General features: G+C 29.6%; 1 protein-coding gene across 2 annotated transcripts in view; it reads right to left on the reverse strand.

Moving 5' to 3' along the window:
- LOC105427092 (QRFP-like peptide receptor) overlaps nucleotides 1-20,697 on the reverse strand; it is a 79,411-nt gene that overhangs the window by 48,734 nt on the left and 9,980 nt on the right. The window contains exons 2-4 of one of the 2 annotated variants that reach the window (XM_089080400.1): nucleotides 17,506-17,658; nucleotides 17,106-17,400; nucleotides 14,305-14,435 (exon numbers count right to left, since the gene is read on the reverse strand). In XM_089080400.1, coding sequence (XP_088936526.1) covers nucleotides 14,305-14,435; nucleotides 17,106-17,289 — 315 coding nt within the window. In that variant the 5' untranslated portion in view covers nucleotides 17,290-17,400; nucleotides 17,506-17,658. Of the gene's footprint in view, nucleotides 1-14,304; nucleotides 14,436-17,105; nucleotides 17,659-20,697 lie in introns of both variants that reach the window. The other variant, XM_011638669.3, reaches the window with a different exon arrangement.

Below are 20,697 nucleotides of genomic sequence, written 5' to 3' on the forward strand. Positions count from 1 at the left end.
GTGCTCCGCAATTATCTAAAACTTAATATACTACGCAGTTTCATTCGCTATTGATGCAGCTACACGAACAAAATAAAATTTTGTGGAATAAAATTAAAATAAAATGTAAAAGAAAACAAAGTAAAAATTGATTTTAACGAAGAGATTACGGGTGAAATATTCACAGTTGTTAATGAAATATCAGATTTTGCATTCATATAAATTATTCGATTTACGTAAAACCTCTAAGCCCCTTGAAACGAGTATATGATTTCTATATAGATCGTATAGATTATCAAGTTTAATGATTCAAGACACTCTATATTTATTATTATTAATTTATTAGCAAAGATATTGAAACTAGGTACTGAAACAATGAAATTATCTAAACTTAAAGATTCCTTTTTTTACTTCATATTTTATATTTGTTGCGCGGCTTGCAAGTCTACCTCTCTTCGTATCTGCTAGCTGTATGTTTAAAAATTCCTTTTACCTTTGCGCGGAACTATGTTTCGAAACCGAACGTGGTTACTTGCTTTAATCGCTCAAAAAACGCACCGTTAAATCGAAATTCACCATTTTCCACTCGCACTCGCGACCGCGTCTCGAAAAAACGAACGAAAACGCACGTTCGTACGTACGCGTAGTATTCCCAATACGTTTAATCACTGGCTGAGCCCGAGATTGGTTAATTAATCATGTTTTTGGTTATTGATCATGTTTTTTCATCATCCAAGAAAAATATTTACGGCATTTCAATTTTTTATGTTTACCAAAACACCAAAGTGACCAACATACAAAATAATCACGATAGATTGTTTTTAAAAAGTTATTAAAAACAGATGCATTGCAGAAGAGTCTCGATTTATAAAAATAATTTATGTATGCAGATATAAAATGTGAGCCTTTCTAAAAAAACAATTTTTTTTTTAAGTATATAAAGATACGTGAAAAAAGACTACTCTGTTGAACTCTTCTGTCATATTTTGTGTTGCTCATGAGAACTTATCACAACATACTTCTCTTACTTCTATTTCAACGGACAACCGTTGTCATTGTGAATTATGCAACAAGGCTATAACTCGATTTGTCTGTCCATATATCCTATCGCGCGATGCACTTAAAGTAGGAAGATGGAATAACTTGGCACAGTACGGAAATGTTCGTCTATCGTCGATCTTACATCTTTCCTGTCGATTTTATATTGAATTTTACAAGTATCATTCGAATATCCATTAATTCATGATAGATCTATGTTGATATTTATTTGATATTTATTATATAAAATAATTAGTTAAAAAAAATGAGTGATTGAACAATTTAAATTTCATACCAACTAAGATATCAAATCTATGTAGAAGTCACCTCGAAACTAATAAAATAATTGTGATTTAAAATTAATAAAATAAATTTAATCAAATTAACAAAGCTATTTAACAAATCTTTGTAAATATAAATCAATATTATTAATTTACGTCAAAATAATTTTAAAATTTATTTAATATTTTAACTTTTAATTGTCTGATACTAACAATAAAAACTTAAAACAATAAAAAAATTATATGACAATTTTTTAATTTTTGGAAATTAATCTGTGAAAATTTTACAAGTTTGTATAAATATTTTTTCGTAATATAGATTTGGAGCATTTCTTAAAATAAAAAAATTATTATTAATTCCTATAACAAAACATGTTAAAATATCTTAAATGTCTCAAATTTTTATCTCAATAGCTTAGATTACTCTATATTTCAAAGTAATAGTAAAGTAGATAAATAAGCAGAATAATATTATAAATCAATGTGTAAATAAAATTGTTTGTAAAAAAAAAGTCGTGATTAGAAACTAAATAGAACAGGCATTGAGCGATGAATTAATAAGTCGGACAAACGCGGAAAATTCACAGTAGTAAAGATATAGATATGGTCAGCCACAAACGAATGGTCTTTCCTTCTTCAACCAATAACAATAAATTTATGTTTCAAACTCCCAAAAGTGGGTCTCAGTTCTTAACAATAAATATATGAAAATTACAGACCTCATGAAATATAGCCTAGATATTTGAACGTAGAAGATAAAGAACGCGAAGATAACTTTGCACGAGAGAATACATATCAAATCTTTTATTGTACTCTTTTAACTGCGAAAACTATTAAATTATTATATAGATAACAATCTATCATACTATACCTGTCATATATGCGCAAATATTGCAAATATACAAATTCTTTTAAAAATTATAATCGTACTTTTTCATATTGTCTTGCAGTTTATGTTCTTAAAAATGAAAAATTTGTAATATATATATATATATATATAAATACAAAAATAAAAATCTATTTAAAATCTCTTTTACAAGGAGAAATATTGTAGAATTAAAGGATACAATTTTATTCTTGTTTCGCATTAAAAAAAATTCAATTTTAATTTTAATTCAGTTTATCTTCTACGTTAAAAGTAACCGCTAGCATCGACAACCTTACAAGATACAAGACCTATCCGCAGTTAGAATCGAATCCGATAAAAACATTGCGATGTATAGTCCAAGAAGAAGCAACTTTATGCACGTGCAACAGGTGCACGTGCTCATTGAGCAGCAGCGCGCGAAGCGAAATCGAGTGGCTACCATGTACATTACGTTCATTTGCACATTGGCAGTAAAGGGTACGGACCATAAATTCGTCACGAACATCTCGTATTATGTGGGATAGTCGACCATCGTACGGCGTAATGTATCTCGTTCATCACATGTACAAATGTCGTACAGATGCGATATTCGCGAGCGCAGCAAGCCAGAAGTGATGTATTTCACACTCTGTTTATTTTGCACTGTTTACAGATAATCCGGAAGTTCAAAATAGCCCAAGGTGTAGTCAAAGGATCTATTCTACCCCAATAATAATCCCAAACTACTATTTTCGCTTACGCACGGATCAGTAGACTTGTTGCAATCAAAATACGAGACAGTAGTTTCCCCAAAATCCCAAACACGCATGTGAAATTCGAGTCCAAATTTAATCGCAAAAAACGTATATTTTTTTATATATTCATTATACATATTATTTTTTTATGATTTTTTTTTCATTGATTCTCGGGAATTACTTTTTTTCGGCAAAAATACCGAGTTCACTGATCAGTGATTTTTTAAGAAATTTATGAAAAAAACGAATGGCTTCTCGAATTCAGAAAAGAAAATAGGTAATAAAATAATATTCAAATAACTTAAAAAAATTTTAATTGAATGGCATTTTAACAAAGACAAAAAAATCTTATTTTACAAAAATTTTAAAATTACAATGAAAACGTGAATTTTTTGACAATTCTGATAAGAAAAGATTTCGATTTGTATTTATTAGTTAAAAATACTGCCATTAAAAATTAATCAAGTAGGTATAATATCTTCTTATATATTAATTATGTTATTAATAATATAAGAAGATAATTATGCAAATTAATCATAGATAAAGCGATCAGAAAGATAGTTTTCTGACAGATAACAGCTCTTTGAGCTGTTTTAACAGATGCAACCGCAACTGACGCATATTCACGAAGGTTACTCATCAATCATAACCAGGTTATTCAATTAACTGGGAAACGTAGAGTATGAGACATATCGATAGCCATTTTTAATTGGATTACTGCGTTATGAATTTCGGCTTTTAAAATGTAACAAATTGCATAATATCGATCTCGATTAAAAAAGAAATTTATATATCAAATTTGATCCTCAATGTAGGAAAATAATTTTTTTTTAATTACAGCTCTTACAACCTACTACGTGGCATTGGGAGTATAACAAATAGCATAGATATTACTCGATAGCATTCATATCATTAATCGTAAAAATAATTCAAGCGAATTTAAACGACATATTACGGAAGCCGACGTATAATTACTGGCGAATCGAGATTAGTCAAGATCAAAAACATTTTATGAATAATTACCTATTTTGTTGTTTTAATCGACTGTCTCATTTTATTTATAAATAAATCTAAATAAAATAAATTCATTTTCCAAAGATATATATATATATATATATATATATATATCGGTTTAATTGGATGTTTATATAATTTCAATATCCAATTTGGCTTTTTAATGTTTGATGTTTGTAAACTTGATATTATCTCCGACAAAGCAGTCAATCTGCTCTTAATTATCACAGAAAACAACATTAATCTGGGATTAACAAATTTATTTTATGTCTAAAATTTCTGTTATAAAGTTAATGAAGAAGATTATTTCTATAACGGAAGAGTAGTCCTGTATGTTCGAGAGATGTGCATGTAGAACTTTTTACAGAAGCAATAAAAATGCAGCGAGAAATAGAATTGAAGTTTAATAAATTTATTCCGCTGAATTTTATCACATTTTATAATCTTATTATAAGCGTAAAGTACATAAAGTATATGAATATAATTAAAGTACTTTTGCTTTTTGTGATATGAGAAATAAAATAAAGTAACGAAAATTATACAGAAATACTCTGCCGTTATTTCCGCTGACAAATGGAAGATTTAATAACATTGATTATCAATAACGTGATTGACATTAAATACACGTCACTCAAGTACTGGCATTACTAACGTCAATGTTAATACCCGGCCCGCCGAGATATTACCAACGCGTCGAGAGGCATTAAATGGATCTAATGGATGCCAAAATGTTTCATTTGATATGCATGTGATATCGATTTTCCGAAGCACTTGATTTTCATGTCTCGTTGAAGAGCGCGCGGGTGCAACGTGACGTGGCGGATCGGGATGCTAATTCTCAGAGAATAATCATACACTTTTCAATCGTCAGTATAACCTACCTGCCATTAAATCAATCTTTTTTCGCTATTTATCTATGAGAATAGAAGTAACTTAACCAATATTAAAAGTCACTAAAAGTACTTCTCCTGTCGACAACGAACAATAGAAGCATTTTAACTGTAGTACAAATCAAAAAAAGTTTTATAAACATTTTAATATTTCAAAATATTTAATTATGAATAAAATTTTGGAACAACAATAAAAATATTCTTAAAAAACTTTTTTTTAAACAATTAATAAAACTTTAAAGACTTTGTTTAAAGTTGAATTTATATTAATCGACTTTCAATTGCAGCTTTAAGTACCTAAGTACCTCGTACCAATAAAAATTTGGACATTCGATGTTAGGTAAGAAGTTAAGTTAGGCCCAGAGTCCTAAACTTCTCAAACAATCTATTAACGGGGGAATAGGTGATTTCCGGGGCATTGCGTATATCGTAGCGAAGGTATTGGGGTTAAGTGTGAGCAATCATTCAATAAAATTAAATGTTAAGAATCACGTTTCATTGGTGGAGGTGGTCGGCTCGATAAAATATTATAGCAAGTCTAAGTAGACCAGAAATGTTGAACATAAACAACGGCATTTCACGATTAGGCTATCTAAACGTACGTACTATATATATATGTAATATACAAGCGATAAAAAGCAGCTGCCATTATTTATTGCCCGTTTACACGCATTCGTATCAATATTTAAATTCTTTGGTATCTCAAAAACGTATCCGAAATAATGATATTCATTTTAGAAATCTTAAAAGAGTTAATAATTCGAATAATTCTAAATGTTTTGAAATTCATTGAATTTAAAAGTCATGAAAGTCTGAAAAAAGTATACCACAAATGCTCTGTATAACATTTTTTAGTATAACATGTTTATTGTATGTTAATTATGATAACTAATAATATACACTATACAATAATAATTTGTTAAATATTTAATTATAATATCCTATTAATATATTGCAATTTTATAAAAATTGCAATATATTAATTGAATATCTATCGTTAAATATTTTTATTATCTTCCAAAATTTAATAAAACAGTAATATTTTGCAATTTCTAAAATTTAAAGAATTTTGAAGATTTTGTTTAAAATATTATATCATTATAACACATAAATTTATCGAATGTAAATAATTATCAAAATTTTCAATCAATCCTGACTTTTAATAATATTCCAATTAATTCAAATTTTTCATTGTATATTAAATATAATTCCAAATGTTCAGAATATCATTTTCTCATTTTATAATCTTAAAAATAAATTTATTGATTTTAAATACATTCTCACAATTATAATAAACATAAATTTTGATTAACCAGAACTCAACATTAATCTTCTTCATAATTGATCTTTAGCAAGAAGTTTCCACGTCGGAACGCAAAGATTGAAGATATACGGAGGGTTAAAGAGAAAACAACAAGCTATCGTCGACGCACCGGGAAAATGGCCGGAAGGTGGAACTAAACCAAAATTGATGATTCCACGATGGGACGTCTATCTTCGTTACACCAGGCCTCCGTTTACGTCACAGCCATATCTCTTTTATTGAGAGTTTACGTAAGTGTAGAAAAGTTAAATCTTTCTTCTTAACCACGCGCGCGAACATGCGAATTTAATAAGAATGCAACTGCAAACATTGAAGATGCCACCACGTTGTCGCTCCATCACTTTCCCTGAGCAAATTTTCATCTCCGTTATTCGACGACTCAGCTGGGAGTCAAAAAACAAACGGAACTGCAATAAAATTTAACTGTCGTTCAGGAGAATTTATGCCACACGCTCGCGGTTTCATATGGTACAGAATTGGCATACACATATACCCATACACCATATTTCATCCATTTCAGTGTGCTCTTGCCATATTTTCCTGTCACCGAAAGGAAGACCGCGCTATAGAAGATATGCGTACAGCCCTCTTTTATTTTCTGAACACGTAGACGTGTAGAAAAAAAATCTTTTTACTTTATCAAAGCAGATTATCCTAGAATCGTACCTATATTTTTGATACAGCTTAGCCAGAGGGAGAAGGACAAAGTACATCAATTTGTGTAGAGTTTTGAGAAAACTTGAGAAAATTTATACTTTCATATATTTTAAGAATAAAGTACACTCTGAGAATGTAAAAAAAAATTAAGAATCAAAAACTGTTAAATATTCAATGATTAAACGTAAGGATTTTTATATCAACGAAACAAATATGATACTTAGTTTCGATTGCAATGGGTTTTGATCCAGGTTATGCCATCATAGTGCATTTCCGGTATTCAAATAGACATAGGACGCGTTAGGAAAAGGAAAAATGAAAACAACGAGTACAGGAAGTGCGCTATAATGGCATTAATCAAGATCAAAAGATCAAATTGCAATCAAACACGCTATTATTATTTTTTTAAATTTTGCGCAATCAAAGATGATGATTTAAGATCAATGAAGCGAGATAATGATAACGACAGAATAAAAATTAATCATCGAGCTCTTATATAATCTCTGACAATATCGTATTCGTTAAACGCATATGTATATATATTATTCCATTTAACTTTATCTTTGCTAATAAAGTTGGAAAAAACTTCAGAGATATCCAATTTGCGCTGAGTACTCGTTCGGTTTTCCCATCGCGTTCGTTGTCACTTTCCTGTTTTACGCCAAAGCTTATTTAAGCCCGATTGCACCAACCGGTCGATTAACGACAACTCTCGTTAACTCAATTTGTTCGTATTGCAAATGGGATTTGCAATCTAAAAACAGACAGCGGAATAATTAATCCAAGGTTAATTAACCCGAATTGTCGATGCACAGCTCGAGTATAAAGGTTAAATTGTTGTCATGAGCAAAGCAACAAAAATTCTCTCGATTTCATAACGAACCTTCGAACAACCGATCTCTTCGTTTTAGTTTTCGTCGATAATGAGGACGATCGTTACTTTGCGGTTGTCCCGCGCGTAGAAAAGCCACGACGTGTCAATGTACGCGTGCAAGTATCCGTGCAAATGACAAATGGTTAACAATCAAATTGCGGAGCCCAACAAATTTGTCTTCCCGCGAGAACTTCCTTTTTGCGAGACATCTCAAGACACAACTCACGAGTTCTCCCCTCTCGCGAATTAATTGCTCTCGGAAGTCATTAATTATATGCGATGTGAAACTTGTAAGTTGGCTAGAACATAAGTACATCAGGATTTCGCGAGATATGTACAATGAGTGTTTTTTTTAAATTTTTAGTTGAATATAAATGAATTCAAAAATATAAGCAATAATACACAACAATTAATTATTTAAATATAATACATAGTAATAATAATTAGCTTCCACACAAGACTGAATCTCATGCAAACGTTTTAAAGATTCTACTTTTCTATAATAAGAGGATTTTTATTTATATTAAATTTTTCTATTATTTTTATATCAGCTAAACGCCTCGAAACAGCATATAATATAATCAAAAAATATAATTTATTTTTACTATATTTTTCTAAAGAATTAAAATCAACTAATTTTTTTGTATGTAAATCTCATATTTAAATTCTTTTTTTTTTTTCTTGAAAAAGCTTAAAAATAGAAATACTAGTCTTCTCTCTCTCGCGCATATTTCTTCTTTTTACTACGCGCATGCACAGATTACATCATCGAAGATGATTACGAGCTCGAACACAAAACTGCGGCTTGTCTACTGGAGATCCATTGAACTTGGAAGATAAGATCGACAAGTTAGAGTGCGGTGAGGATCAAAAACGGGAAGCTTATGAAGAGTAAATGAGAAAATGCCGAGAACATGAGATAAGATAAACAAATAACACGTCAAGTGTACGTTGTGGAGTCGTTCCTCCACCAGAATATAGCAACGTAATTTTAGAATCTGACAGTACTTTATTTTCATTCCGTGAGAAAACACACGAGGTTACGAATCTTGCAGGGCTTAGATTCGTAAAGTGCTGGATCGTCCAGCGCTCACATGACGAAAGAATAAAGAAATAAAACGGAACGCAGAATTAAGTTGCGAAATATAAGTACATTAGTACAAGTAAATCAGATAATCAAGATTTAATTGTCTAACAATTTCTAATAAATTGAAATAATTACTTTACTAATCAAAGATTGAAGATATACGCACGCAGAAGAGTACAATCTTATATAATTATTTATACACAAAAAAATAACTAAATTATTTATAAAAGAATATTTAATGGAATCAAATTTAAAAAATACACATGGAAAGAACAATTTTGCTGTAAGATCTAAAAATTTAGCTAAATACAAATCTGAAAAATAATTTTGTTGAGTCATCGAAATTATTATATGATATTTAAATATGATAATACTTAAACGCAAAACTTTTATATATTCTAGCAAATAATTTGAACTACATAATTATTTTGATGATCTAACAAAGTTATTTTTCAGATTTATATTTAATAAAACTGTTCTTTCCACATAAACATATTTTTATATTTAAATATTTTTATTTAATTGGTGATTGTATTATTTTATTTTTGCCTTGTTTAAAATAATGAGCGAGAAATATTATTTTGATATTTAATATTTCACATATACATCAATACGTCAAATACGTCTATTATCAATGGTCCTGTATAACGTTCGATTTTGATGTTTGATTACGAATTTTCTGCTTTTATTATACTTGTTAATTTTATTTATTCGAAGTAAACTAACATACATGTAAATTATTACATACCAATGCAGAGGAAATTGGTAAGAGTACAAAAGCCGATTCCACGCATATATTAACAGTGCACCGTAACGGCAAACTTTCAGTTATTTTATCACGACAATAAACTAACTAAACGATAAAATCTGCTATATGTCGACATGTTTTTGTATTGTTAGCACGATACGACAACCGCATAATGGAGAACAAGCTGCTATAATAATTTGTTATTACTGGTGCGAGAAGAGATATATGTAATAACCACTAGCTAATGCGTTGATTCTACTTGATTAATTTTATCGAAATTATCAGAACGAAGTTTAATCTCATTGCATTTTCATCAGCGTCCATGTTACCACTTATTACGAATAATATAAAATAATGATATTCATTATATAGTATCTATCTAAAAATAATTTATATAGTTTATATATCGCGTGCTTAAGAAAGAAATATCAGATATAAGTTTATTATAATGTTATATTAATGAAAAATATATTTAAAAAATTGTATTACTTTAAAATAAGTTACTTTCAAATTATAAATTTTACTTATATAGAAAATCATGAATAAAATTAAAAATCCCGATACAAAAATATTGAAATTTCGAAAGTGTTTAAATTATAAAAAAATTTTTTATTTCATAACGAAATATTTTAATTTAACTTTATTTTATATTGCCCTAAATAATATAAAATCAAATTATAAATAAATATATAAATGGACAGGATATATAAAACATTAGACGCGCGCAATGAAAATTAATAAAATTAATAATTAGTGTGCATTTTATACTACATAAATTAGTTGTAATATGCGGCAATAAATTATATGATCATAAAACACATTTCCTATTTTTCTTTTATTTAAGTACTGTTGACATATGTATGTATATATATGTAAAGAATTATTTCTATTAATTTAATTTTTTAATCCTAGAATAGAGAAACCAAATGCAAATCTTGAAAAAAAAATAAGAAAAAAATAAAGAGAAAAAACATGGAAACATTAATGATATATCCGTATTGCGATTTATAGATTGTTGTTATTTTTATTTCTCAAATATAATACATGAACATTTTATTTTATATCTGCAACATCTGTAAAATATGAAAACATGAAGAAATTTAATTAAAGACCTTATATTAATAATATAAATCAATAATAGAGATATAATTTACTTTAATTCTAATTTTAATTTCTTTTTTCCTAATTCTCATTTTTTATTATTTTTCTATAATAAAATAGAAAATTTAGTTAATTATAATGTATCTAATATTATATCAAATTATACAGTATTACCAATATATCCGTATGATTTCCCTCAACATTACGTTTCCAGAAAATCTTATCTCTCTATAGATAGTATTCGATGAATAATTATACATAATTAATCCCATGTTAAATATTGACTTAATCTGTTCTAGCCCATCCATTTCAAAGTAATAGATCTATCAAAGTTATTAGTAATACAGGATTTATTAGTAATACTCACAGATCCATTATACGAAAGCTGATTTGACACTTACCGATACGATACACAGTTATACAATTGATCTATAAAATACAAACATACATCTAAATTATAGCAATTATAATAAAATAAATATTACGCACTTAATTCTTTAATTTGCAAAAATAAATACATAGCTAACGAAATAATTACATAGCTTCTAAATACAATATTTTTGTAAACTTGACAACATTTTTGTAACGCTTACAAAAACTTTCGTGAAATTCTATAAATAAAAGTTTTTTCCTCTTACTTTTTATATAAAACATTTAAATAAATAACTGAAATAAAAGAAAGTAAATTATTAATTTGGCAGATAATTAATGATTAATTATTATTAATTAATAAGATGTAGTATTACTCACTTTGTCGTTGCTCCGCCAACGTCTCCTAGGACTCCTCCTTTTCTCAGATTTCTTCGTGGCACTCACATGTAACACTCATTCGCGAAAGCACAAATTAATTACGATCGCGTAGAACAGATCACTAGAATACGATTGTCGCGCGATATTTCGCGTTCTCAACGTTAATCGCACGCGATGCGCATCAGAATTTGTTACAATTTCAAGAGTAAAACTAACGCCAGACTAATGCGCTATTTGTATTCACGATTCACAACTCACTATTCATATAAAATTCATGAATAATGAATGAATAGATTCATCAAATTCGCATTAGTTACAATATTGTTTGTGTCAATTTGCCAGCGGAGCGATTTTTTTTTTTTTTACGAAATCAAAAGACGTAAATCGCCGCAAATCAGTCGTATCGATGCGTTGTTCGATATTTATCATATCAATTCGTATCGATTCGCGTATAATTACTATACATACAATAAATTACATGAACAGTGTAAAAGGATTCATACTAGTCAATTACAAAACTATGATCCACCCTCAACACTCGCGATTATTTTACAAATCATCACAAAAAACAAATATCAAAAACAAATAATGCGAAGTACACGGATATATGTCTATCTCTCGCCTCGTGAATGATAACGAAAAAGCGGCCTTCGGTAAATACAGTATACAAAACAAGTATCGAACAACGCATGTCAACGTCATGTCGTTATTGTTAAGAAATACTGCCTGACAAATTATTATTCCAAACATTTTTCTTGTGATCTCAACTAATTATTTGTAAATGATCAATATATTACGGATCTTTGTTGCTTGAATTACTCGAGACATTTGCATCACTCAACGAGTAATTATTACATTCTATTTGCTAAATCAATATCATTCAAATCCACAAAAAATCCAAAGCGCGATGATATATCGGTATTATTGTAAAAAAAAGATTTTTGCCCGCAAATATTATACAGAGTAACAATTTACAATTTTCTATTTAAATGTGATTATAAAAAAAGAATCTTTATCCACTTATCTCGAAGTGACAAATAGCAATTACATTCTGCCTATATCCGTTCGATTTCCATGTCAAATTCACATCAAAAATATTATTCAAATCTGCTGTCCAAAGTACAATGATATATCGATATTCAAGTATCATTTAAAAAAAATTTTCGTCGTAAAAATATTTTACAAAATAATAATTTATAATTTATAATTCTACCGTTTTGATGTCTATATATGTAAATAAATCGCATGAAATATCTTTAAATTGATAACTAAACAGGCTTAAAAGAGTTGAGAGCTAAAAAATCATGGGTTGTAAATGACTAATTACATAATAATAATTCTTTAAAAAAAAACGGAGAGTGAGAGAATAACTAATTAGAGTAAGAGAATAACTAATGATAACCTTTTTTAGAAGGGAATAATCGCGTGTTCGCGATTACGCGTATTTTCGACGACTCTTTTTCTCACAACAAGAAATACACGTGGAACGGTTCGTGTCGTTGCTCGTTCGATCAGTAGTCAGTGTTCGAATGATAGGTATGCTGGCCTTGTTTAAGCAGCACCACGTATGTATATTCCATTCCGACCTTGTTTATACAGGGCGCTATACACATTCAAACACAAACGCTAAACATCGTGTGCTAGCCAAGTATTTCCATAAATACTTAACATACTCAATAAACCACTCCGTAAAATATTGAAAATATGTATGTTATAAAATAATATGCGTGTCAAATATTTTAATTCAAGTAAAAAAAGGATTATTATTATCGATTGTTCGTCTCATTATCGTAAATGTATATTATATACACATATCGCCATATTGATTTTCGGCCAAAGACTCTAGCTTTTTGGATAAATCTTCAGAATTTTTTAGCTAACACTTCTCTATATCTGATTTTTTTTTTATACAGAAAAGTATGTACAAAATGTATTAATGACCACAGTTGCCATCTTTCTGATTTTTAACCAGAGATTTTGATATTTGAATAACTTTTTTTTAGAGAGATATGATTTCTCCTTGAAAAAAAAATCATCAAGTTAACGATTCACGACAATTATGCTAATATATGTTAATAAATGAATTCCGGCGGACCATCTTAACTGTGACGATATATAATATGCATATAATTTATTCTTACAAAATTTTAATTCTTATAAATATATTATTAAAACCAAATTTTTCTTGTTACACGTAATTACCCAATATATTTTTTTTCTTTTATTTTATGTAAATATTTGAATGATTAATTACTTATATAATCTTATTAATTAATTACTTATTGAATCTTATTTATTTGAAAATATAATTTATCTTTGCCTTGGAAAAAAATTTACATTTTGAAGGAATAATTAAAAATTTAGATTAATATATTATTACTTCTTTTCACAAATATTTCGAGAAAAACAAAAAAAGTTTTATTGAAAAAAAATGTAATTCTAGTAATATGAAAGAATAAGATTAAATTCTAAAAATATAAATATAATTTTATATATTTTTATTATTTATTATATATTAATTTTTATTAATTTTTTTCTCATATATTCTGTAACGTATACGTATGAAAAAATATACATGTAAGAAAACATATAAGAAAACATATAAAGAATACATATAAGAAAATTAGAGAAATAATAGTCAATACTGAGGTATGTGCTAATATTTTTGCATGAACATTTCAATGCGATAGATTAATGTGAATGCGAATGTGATGCAAATAAGGAGTCGTCATTACGAGCGATTACGTATAGAAGTTGTTCTCGTCATCTCTGTGATGTTAAACTAAATCCTAAGTGAAAGCGAACGAATGAAATTCGCGAACAAATGCGAATGAATACCTTGTTTCAGTAAGTAATCGCTAATACCACAATGCCATTTATATTCATAGAAGCAAGTTGCTCGTTCGTGTTTGCTTATTTGCTTTGGATCCAACTTAAAGAATATACTTATATTACTTACCTTTACGGGTATACAGAATATAATTAACAGAAGATCAGCTGTAGCCAGACCACCTAGGAAAACATTGGTTGGTGTCGCTGGCAACGGCCTAAGTCGTGGGCAAAGGGTCGAAGCGATGATAATAACGTTCCCTGAAAAAAAAATTATGATCCCTTAATCGTAAAGAATGATATTCCTCTTTCCAAGGGTCTCGAAGAGACCTCCTATTACGGAACATTTTAAAAAAAAGCTTAAGTCCCTAATAAATTCTTCTGGTCACTGAAGAATCGTGCAATATCGCGATTTTGTTCAATAACTTACGGTAGATTTAATATCGCGAATAAGCATTATTTTGTAATTATCTCGTGCGGATAATTACGAGCCCGTTTATGACATAGCTTTTGTGAAAGTTAATTATTACGAGAATACTCGAGTTTAAATAGATGCTTCATCTCGGGACCAATTTTATATGTATGTGTAGAAAATAAGCTATGTCTTATAACTACACGCGCTACATTGTTTTACAAAAGATATTTACATATTTTCCATATAGACAAACATTTGTTTTAATATCGATATTAATAGTTGGGACTATTTTTCATATCTTCCTCATAAAAAATTATATTCATAAAAAATTAAGGCATTTATATAAATTATACAAATTTTTGTAACTTTAATGATATGTTAGTTTTATTCTTTTATATTCTTTTAAAACAATGTGAGGCGCGCGTACTTAACGTCATCTTTTTATCTTTTTTTTATAGCTGTATACAGTATACTGTTAATTTACTAAAGGTCTTTGTAATGTATTTTTCATATTTTTATTATTTATTTAGTGATGAGAAATATCATCGCTGTAATCAATTGATCGCAAGGTGATCTATATACATATATGTACATACAGATTGTGGAAAATTGTGAAAAATTGTCATTCATCGGATTGTCGGAAAATCTGTCCCGCTTTTTTTTCATAAAATTGTAATGACATTATTATGGAAAATTGAAGCATGTCTGACAATTGACCGCGTTTCGTGAATTCCGCTCATACTCAAATCCCACTTGTCGTCAACAATTATTAATAGTCATACGTCAAACGAAATAATTGCTGCGCCTCAGGGATTCGAGAAATATGGGAAACTATGTTCGGTCGCGTAGATTAATGAAAGGTAATTCTGGATCCCTACAGCCGTTTGAAAGTGGTTTGTATTATATTGGTAACTTGTACCATAACACGACGTCGTGTAATTAAGAGCATATTAGGCTCTACTGCACTTCACAAAGCGACACTGCTCCGACAGTCTCCGTGCGAGAAATGAGATTCGTCGTTCGTAAATACCCATCTCTGCACCGCGTCTAATTCGTCTCTTTAAGACGAATTATGGTATTGCTTCGCCTTTATTAGCGTGATATTTACTATCCAATTAGCGATTTTGCGGAACTGGAATGTTTCATCGACAACGCGATAATTTTTTTTCACCGCGATCGCGCGATATATGACGTAACAAAAAATAAACCTACTCGGCAACAACTCGTGTTATCCGTAATTCTCACCATAATTACGGGTGCGGTTTAACGTAAAACATAGCGTGTTACGTCGCGATTTATACAGCGAAATAATAAATCACAAGAGGGAGAAAACAGAGTCTTTTGCTTTTCTGAGGATGTACGTGTTACATCTTTTAACATTTCTGGTCCTTTCTAAGATTTATCACGTAATTAATGTTCTGCAAAATAAAAATATTTCATTAGGGGCATGACTCTTTTATTCGCCAAAAAACGACAAAAATATGTAAAAGCTTTTTCCTCACGTCAAAATAAATTAGAAAGAACGCGATAACTAAAAATTAATAAATTACATAATGCCTGTTTAAAAGAATCGAAAAATAATTAAATTAAAAATTACGTAACTGTTCATTTCTAAAATCTAACGATAATAATAGATTAGTACAGATAATAATAGAATAGTAGCTATTGATGTTTCAATGTACATCATAATATACTTCAGAATTATTATTAACATGCACATTAAAATGCACAAAATCATCATATGATATAATTCTAGAAGAATGAAAAAAGTATAACGGATATCATTAAAATATATTTAATCAGAAACTTATACCGTTTTACGAGAATTCTGGAGTGCTTCATTAAATTTTTGTGTAAAATGCCACAAAAATTATGATTAAATTAAATTGTGTTAAATGCTGTGATAATCTGAGTGGATTTTTTTTAAAGAATAAGTTTTTCATTAGAGTATTGACATTTAAAAATTATATAATTATTATTCTAACATAAATTATATGAGTAAAGCCTTACAGATAAGTTAAATTAGATAAAATTGTTAGAAAGCTTAAAATAGAGATATTAAACGAACCCGCAGTTTACATGAATCTCTGTTATATAGTAGAAGTTAATCTATGCTTTGAAAGTAAACGACTTATATTGTGTTAAAGTTATACGATCCAGCCAGATTACATTATATATCGAATAAGCGCGACAAGATGCCATATATTATATTAATATTCATATAACATTAATATTCATCAAGCAGTTTAAAGCGTAATTTATAGACTTACAAATAATTTACACGATCAATTATGTCAATTAGTTTAGGATAATTAACAAATAAAATAAATTTTATACGGGAAAGTTAATAATTAGATGTAAATTTTCTTAAACTTAAATATTATGATTCATATAATTATGTAAAATTTTATGCAAAACATATTGACATATACGTTCAGTTGAAAACCTCGTTTTATCCTCGTTATATAATTTTTTTTAACTTATTCGCGCAGGTAAGCACAAAATGTAAAACTTACCGATTAACCCGAGGAAGAAAGTCAAAGTGTAAACCACCAGAACAGGCGCTAGTTCCGCCCACTCGAAATGACTGAAGGAATCGTTGATGTCGTAATCGGGAAAGTCCGTCGTATTAGTGCTATTGGACAGGACGTCCATTAAATCGTCGACGGTCGACATCACAGTGTGATTATTGAGGATCATTTTCGTTGAAAGCTGTATATCCTTACGTTATCGCGGTGTGGTTTCGCGCCTTACTAAGGTTATCACACCTTAGAAGACATTTCACGGAAGCAGGAAATCGAAACCAAGTATCTATTTTTGAATTTACGTTCATCGTCAATCTTTACTCTATACATTTTTGTATAAAATAGTTTTATAATTTCTAAAAAATGTCTAAAGGGCAGGACAAATATGTACAGAGAATTGTTAGACCCTCCAACAAAATGTAGGACGTGTGGCAATCCTAGGTTTTACGCACGACAGAGCTTTCACCGAGCTTCCTGCCCAGATATCTGCACGAATTGTTTCGCTTGAGTTTCTTCGTTCTCATCCTAGCGCGACTCGTCGTTCCTGGAAAAAGAAAAGAGAAACTGTCAACTCGCAATGAGCACAACATTTTACTTTTGTTCGATCAAATACACTCGTGTTTTTACGACTCGACGAGCTTACTTCTTAATAATACAAGATAATCCATCTTATTATTTGAAATGTTTCTTATAATTTTGGAAAAGGAAAACGTTAAGACATATCAAAAGAATCAATAGGAAAATATAATAACTTAAAAATATAAAAATGAATTAATTAGAAGTTATTGAGAAAATATATAAAAGGTTAAATTTTTTATTTTATTTTCTATCATATCTTATCGAAATCTTATGATAATTTCATTTCAATGATGGTAATTCTTCTCATGATAATTTCAATTAAACATTCATGTTCAATTATCAAATGCAACATTTACAAATGTTAAAAAAAAGTAACCTTAAAGTATCTCACATAGATTCAAAATTAATAATAGTAGTAATTAATAGTAGTAATCATGTAGATTCACGCAATCAATAAAGATCAACGACGATATTTCCGGGAGAAGGAATTATTTGTTTTGCTCAACTAACGATAAACAGTCCTTTTAATGAAACTTCTGCTTTAGTTCGTAGAAATTAAGAATCTTAACAGATTTGCCTTAAGCAGTAAATGTATCACATTTTGCACGCAGAATTAACGATCGTCTTCCGATCAATAATCAAAACATGCCGTTCGAATCGCCGTTGTATCGCAGCGAGATACAGCTACCAAAACGCAACGCAATTGCATTTGCGCGCGCAATTTCTCAGAGACGATCAGATAGAAATGCGTATTTGCAACGTTAATATCAGAAGTAAATTTCGAGGAAGAGAAATTTATTCCGCAGACAGACGCGATTAAAGCGTATATTATCATTCATAAATCCGAGATTTGATGTGAAAACAGGATTAGATGTCAAAGAGAAAGAAAAAAAGATAAAATAAAATCGTGTTTGAGAGCTAAAAACATTCAGGTCGTACGTAACAAATGTTTACAGTCAAATAGTTATCGTGACATTTATTTCAATTTTCTCTCGAGCTTTCAAAAATGTAACAATCTGAACAATTCCCAATTGTGAACTAATAACTCATTAAATAATTCGCGCTGGAAGAAGAAAAGCTTTAATCACTTAAAGAAAATTTCATTAAGCTACCAACCGCCATAAAATTTCAAGTATTTAATTAGCGCGTTCTGATATCGTACAAACATTTTATTTGATATCTTTTATACAAATTATATACTATATATGTATATCGTAAAAAAATATTTAAGAGTGGGATTCTAATCGGAAAGTAAGATAGAAACAAAACTACGCGTTACAGATAAAATCTTAAAGCGTTTTGTTCACTATGCACTCGTACGTTCACGAGTGAAATATATAAAACCTGAGGTATTGCCTGCAGAATAAGATCGATCGCTAAAATACTCTCAAGCGACGTCTCAATAAATATTGCATTTCGTTTAACTGTGCGACCGCATATCCCAAACGAAATAGTTCGCGTGCTTTAAATACAGCATCGTACGTAATAAACGTTTGCGTCAGGAAAACCACGTAATTTACGTGGTTTTCCTGACACGAACGTTTCCAATTCCACTGCGTTCGACATCGTGCATTAAGTCCGCTTATAGAAAAGCTTACTCGAGTCCAATCAAACGAAGAATCGTACTCAGGGAAGCTAGTACCAAATGTGGAATATAGTCCATTTTGCTTTTGAAATTGCATCATATTCGATAATAATTCCACATAGTATTTCACACTGCGTATTATTATTAACTTTTGCACTCGCAATGCTTGGTGCGTAATATGCAACAGTATTTTCTTTTGTACCAAACGATTACAAAGTAGAATTGTTCGTGTTATTATTATATGTAAATTTGCGAATCCGAGTTAGAAATTAAATAAATAAAATGTATTTTAGTGAAATATCCGATGTATATATTTCGAGGTTTATTAACATCATTGCAAAACATATATTTTTAAAAACTGTAAAAAAGTAATATTTATTTATATATTATATATATATATATATATTTTTTTTTATAAATATAAAAGTATATCATATAGCATATAATATATTTTTATATTCATAATTAATTAAAAAGAAATTAATAAGTATCAAATGTTAACAGTTAATAATCGATAATAGAAACATGTAATAAAAAAATGAAAAAATAAGAAAATTTTAAATTACTACGATAAATTACTACGATATAACCACTGCTTTAAGATCGGCATTTGACACCTTTTCGGTAGATCGTTGGCATATCCGACGAGAAGCAGAGATTCCATTTCCGAGAACGGAGAAAATCGAATTATCAAATGCAGCAGAGCAGCGATGCTGCAGCCGGGGTCACAAATGTATTGCGGCCGCGTCCGTAATGCATTTCCCAAGCGAATGATATTGTACGAAAAGAAAACGAGAGAAAAATCATACGGACATAATGACATAGTACGGCGAATTGAGGCCCGCGGCCTCGAGGCACGTTTAACGGAGTCCGTTAATGATGCAAAAAGTCATCTATATATAAAACTAAACACCGTGTAAATGCTTTTTGCACATGGTCTTGACAAACCGCAACTGCAATTTTTAATATGCATACATATAGAGCATTTCACATACAAAGTTATCTCGAAAGAACTCGGAGGAGAAGCCAGAGTTACTCTCTACTTTCTTTTTTTGATTTTGATGCTGATGAAAAAAAAACTGCAATCCAAGTATGGTTTCTTCCGGTCATTCCCAAGAGTGACCAGATATCGAAAGGATGTGATATTGCAAGAAGCGAAACAAGTAAATTTGATTGTTAAAGAGGAAGAACTCGAGTAGAATTTTTGCCGAAGAAAAATCGACTCTAAATTCACCACAGAGTTTGCGGTCGACAGGAAGCGCATGACTCATGGGATGCCGGCTACATCAACGGGTACATTAACTGCGCCAACTACTTCCATTCTACCAAATTCAATTTTAAAGCTTTCCACGACCGACACTCGAATTAAGCCCTTCTGGCCTTGCGTTGTACAATTTTATTTTTCGTAGCCGCGGGAAC

Source organism: Pogonomyrmex barbatus, unplaced genomic scaffold (assembly GCF_055798465.1).
Source record: "Pogonomyrmex barbatus isolate J1 unplaced genomic scaffold, ASM5579846v1 scaffold3, whole genome shotgun sequence".
NCBI lineage: Eukaryota > Metazoa > Arthropoda > Insecta > Hymenoptera > Formicidae > Pogonomyrmex > Pogonomyrmex barbatus.